At 41.2% G+C, this 3,037-nt stretch overlaps 1 protein-coding gene across 1 annotated transcript; it reads left to right on the top strand.

The window, feature by feature from the left end:
* Nucleotides 1-1,679: 1,679 nt before the first annotated feature.
* Nucleotides 1,680-2,815, top strand: LOC128103364 (olfactory receptor 151). The gene has a single exon (XM_052727661.1). The coding sequence runs from the start codon at nt 1,680-1,682 to the stop codon at nt 2,607-2,609; it is 930 nt and encodes a 309-aa protein (XP_052583621.1). The 3' UTR covers nt 2,610-2,815.
* Nucleotides 2,816-3,037: the final 222 nt, after the last annotated feature.

The raw sequence follows: 3,037 nt of genomic DNA, 5'->3' as shown, positions 1-3,037 counted from the left end.
ACACACACACACAATTTTTAAAAGAAGTACAGTTGATGCCAGTTATTACTATAGTAAGAACACATTAAACCATCATTTTAAAAAGCTACATAAAAATTAAGTGACAAAATGTTACCATCAGCCTAAGTATGGCAGCACAGTGTTAGCCTCCATTAGCAGAAAAATGTCAAGTTTATTATGTTTTTTGCTTAGCTATATTTCTGATTTACTGTAATGTATATATACTGTGTATACACTGTAAAGAAAATATGTAATCAAAATTTAAATTATTTTACCAAGTAGCAACAAAATGACACAGAAAATCTGTACCAGTTTAGTGGAGACAAAGTATTTTAGGGTCAGTTTTAGGACCACTCTGCATCTTACTATTATATAATGAATAACTTACTGAACACTTAGAATTTTTATGTTATTGAGCAATAACTACTAATCATAGCATTAGTAATTTTTCTTTGCTATGCACATGCTAACAGCATGTATTTCTTGGCATAGAGCCATGATAATTATAAGGCTTAAAGTGGAGGGAGAGGGGAGAGGCTCATGACAAGGGGAAAGCAGAGGTAAGTCAGCAAATATTAGTGGGTCTTGGGTCAGGCACAGCATATGACTCACTATGAAATACAACTGCTCCAGCAGCAGAGCCTTCTCACTGTTGAAAGAAGAATATAAATCCTTTTCTAAACCCACATTTTCCCCCACTCAGCACCTTTAACAGTTACAAGGCTAACTGAGCATTTCCTGGGCAAGCAAGTAAGCCTGAGTTTGAATCCATAATATCCACATAAAAGCCAAGCATAGGTACAAATATCTGTAAGCCCAACGCTGAATGTGGAGACAAAGGGATCATAGGACCTCACAAGTTGTCTGCCAAACCTGAGCTTTAGGTTGGGTTAGGGACACTGTATCAAAAACTTGGGTTAAGTGAGAAAGAGAAAAACAACCAATGCTCTTTACTGGCTTTCACATGTGCGCGCGCACACACACACACACAAACATACGTCACACATACTACACACAAAATTCCTTTTTACAGAACTGATACTAGGTGTCGATAATTAATAATTATGTCAGAAACAATGCTTATTCTGGGATTTGGGTAGGACAGCACATGCCTGTAATGCCAACAAGCAGAAAGAAGAGGAACAGACATCACAAATTCAAGGATAACATGGACTACATAGGAATACCTAACTAAAAAAGAAAAAGAAAGAAAAGAAAAAGGATATCTCAAAAATGAGAATTCAATTCAATAGGTAGCATAACTATCAATAATAACCCATACTTCTTCATATGTGTGTGTGTGTGTGTGTATTTATAATATACTTAATTTGACATTAGTGATAAATAGTGCAGTGTTTCAATACTGGAGTCTAAAAATAATAATAATTCAAATTAGCTAGGAAGCACTTGTTGACTCTATAACACATGCAACTACCCATCAAATATGGCAGGACAGTGGTAAAAAATAGAGAATGTTGCCTTGTACTAAGCTTCAAGACCTCTGAAACCCGAGAGACTGGTCCTTTTGTCAGCAAGAAGAAGGATGTGGAGAAGATGCCTCTGTCATAGCCAGGGCAGCTCAGCAAGTGTCAAATGCAGAAAACCAGCTGCTCCAAGAACAAGGACAGCCCCTCACAAGCTCCTTCTCTCCCACCCCACAGGACTCCCATCCAGACACAATGGCTGCAGAAAATCACTCCACGGTGACAGAGTTCATCATCAGGGGGTTAACCAACAGGCCAGAGCTCCAGCTGCCCCTCTTTCTCCTCTTCCTGGGGATCTACACGCTCACCATGGTGGGAAACCTGGGCATGATCACCTTGATTGGACTCAACACACATCTTCATACCCCCATGTACTTCTTCCTCAGCAACTTGTCACTTGTGGATCTCTGCTACTCCTCTGTCATTACCCCCAAAATGCTCATCAACTTTGTATCTCAAAGAAACCTCATCTCCTATGGGGGGTGCATGTCACAGCTCTACTTCTTCCTTGTTTTTGTCATTGCTGAGTGTTACATGCTCACTGTGATGGCCTATGACCGCTATGTGGCCATCTGCCGCCCCTTGCTTTACAACATCATCATGTCTCCTGCCCTCTGCTTCCTGCTGGTAGCTTTTGTCTATGCCATGGGACTCATTGGCTCAACAATAGAGACTGGCCTTATGTTAAAACTACATTATTGTGAGAACCTCATCAGCCACTACTTCTGTGACATCCTCCCACTCATGAAACTCTCCTGTTCTAGTACCTATGATGTGGAGATGACTGTCTTCTTTTTAGCTGGATTCAATATTATTGTCACAAGCTTAACAGTACTCATTTCTTATGCGTTCATCCTGTCCAGCATCCTTCGAATCAGCTCCACTGAGGGCAGGTCCAAAGCCTTCAGCACCTGCAGCTCCCACTTTGCTGCTGTGGGCTTGTTCTATGGATCCACTGCATTCATGTACTTAAAGCCTTCCACAGCCAGTTCCCTGGCCCAGGAGAATGTAGCTTCTGTGTTCTACACCACAGTGATCCCCATGCTCAACCCCTTGATCTACAGCCTGAGGAACAAGGAGGTGAAAGCTGCCCTGGACAAAACACTGAGGAGAAAACTCTTTTGATGTAAATGTTGATCATTCTCCATATAATAATAAGTTATTATACATGTCTGTATGGTAACTTCTGCAAGCCTACCCAACTGTGAAGCCAAAACAATCACTTCCCTCTATGGTTGAGTATGTGTTTCTTTTACTTACATTCTCCTTTCCTCTGTAGCTAGTTCTCAGTTCCATTTGTTGATATTTAAGGTCTGTGGTGGTTTGACAGAAAATGCCCACCAAAGGGAATGGCACTATTAAGAGGTATGGCTTTGTTGGAGTTGAAGTGGCCTTGTTAAAGAAAGAGTGTCACTGAGGGGGTGGGCTTTGAGGTCTCATATATGCTCAAGCCATGCCCACTGTCTCAATTCACTTCCTGTTGCTTTCATATCAAGATGTAAAACTCTCAGCTCCTTCTCTAGCATCGTGTCTGCCTGTACACCACCATGCCC

The sequence above is a fragment of the Peromyscus californicus genome, unplaced genomic scaffold (assembly GCF_007827085.1).
Source record: "Peromyscus californicus insignis strain IS unplaced genomic scaffold, ASM782708v3 Scaffold_11__1_contigs__length_118956290, whole genome shotgun sequence".
NCBI classification, from domain to species: Eukaryota; Metazoa; Chordata; class Mammalia; order Rodentia; family Cricetidae; genus Peromyscus; species Peromyscus californicus.
Note: the sequence above shows the minus strand (reverse complement) of the source record. Positions and strands in the feature narration are given on the sequence as shown.

Coding starts and splice junctions, on each gene's coding strand:
- LOC128103364 (XM_052727661.1), top strand. CDS start 1,680: ATGGCTGCAGAAAATCACTCCACGGTGACAGAGTTCATCATCAGGGGG.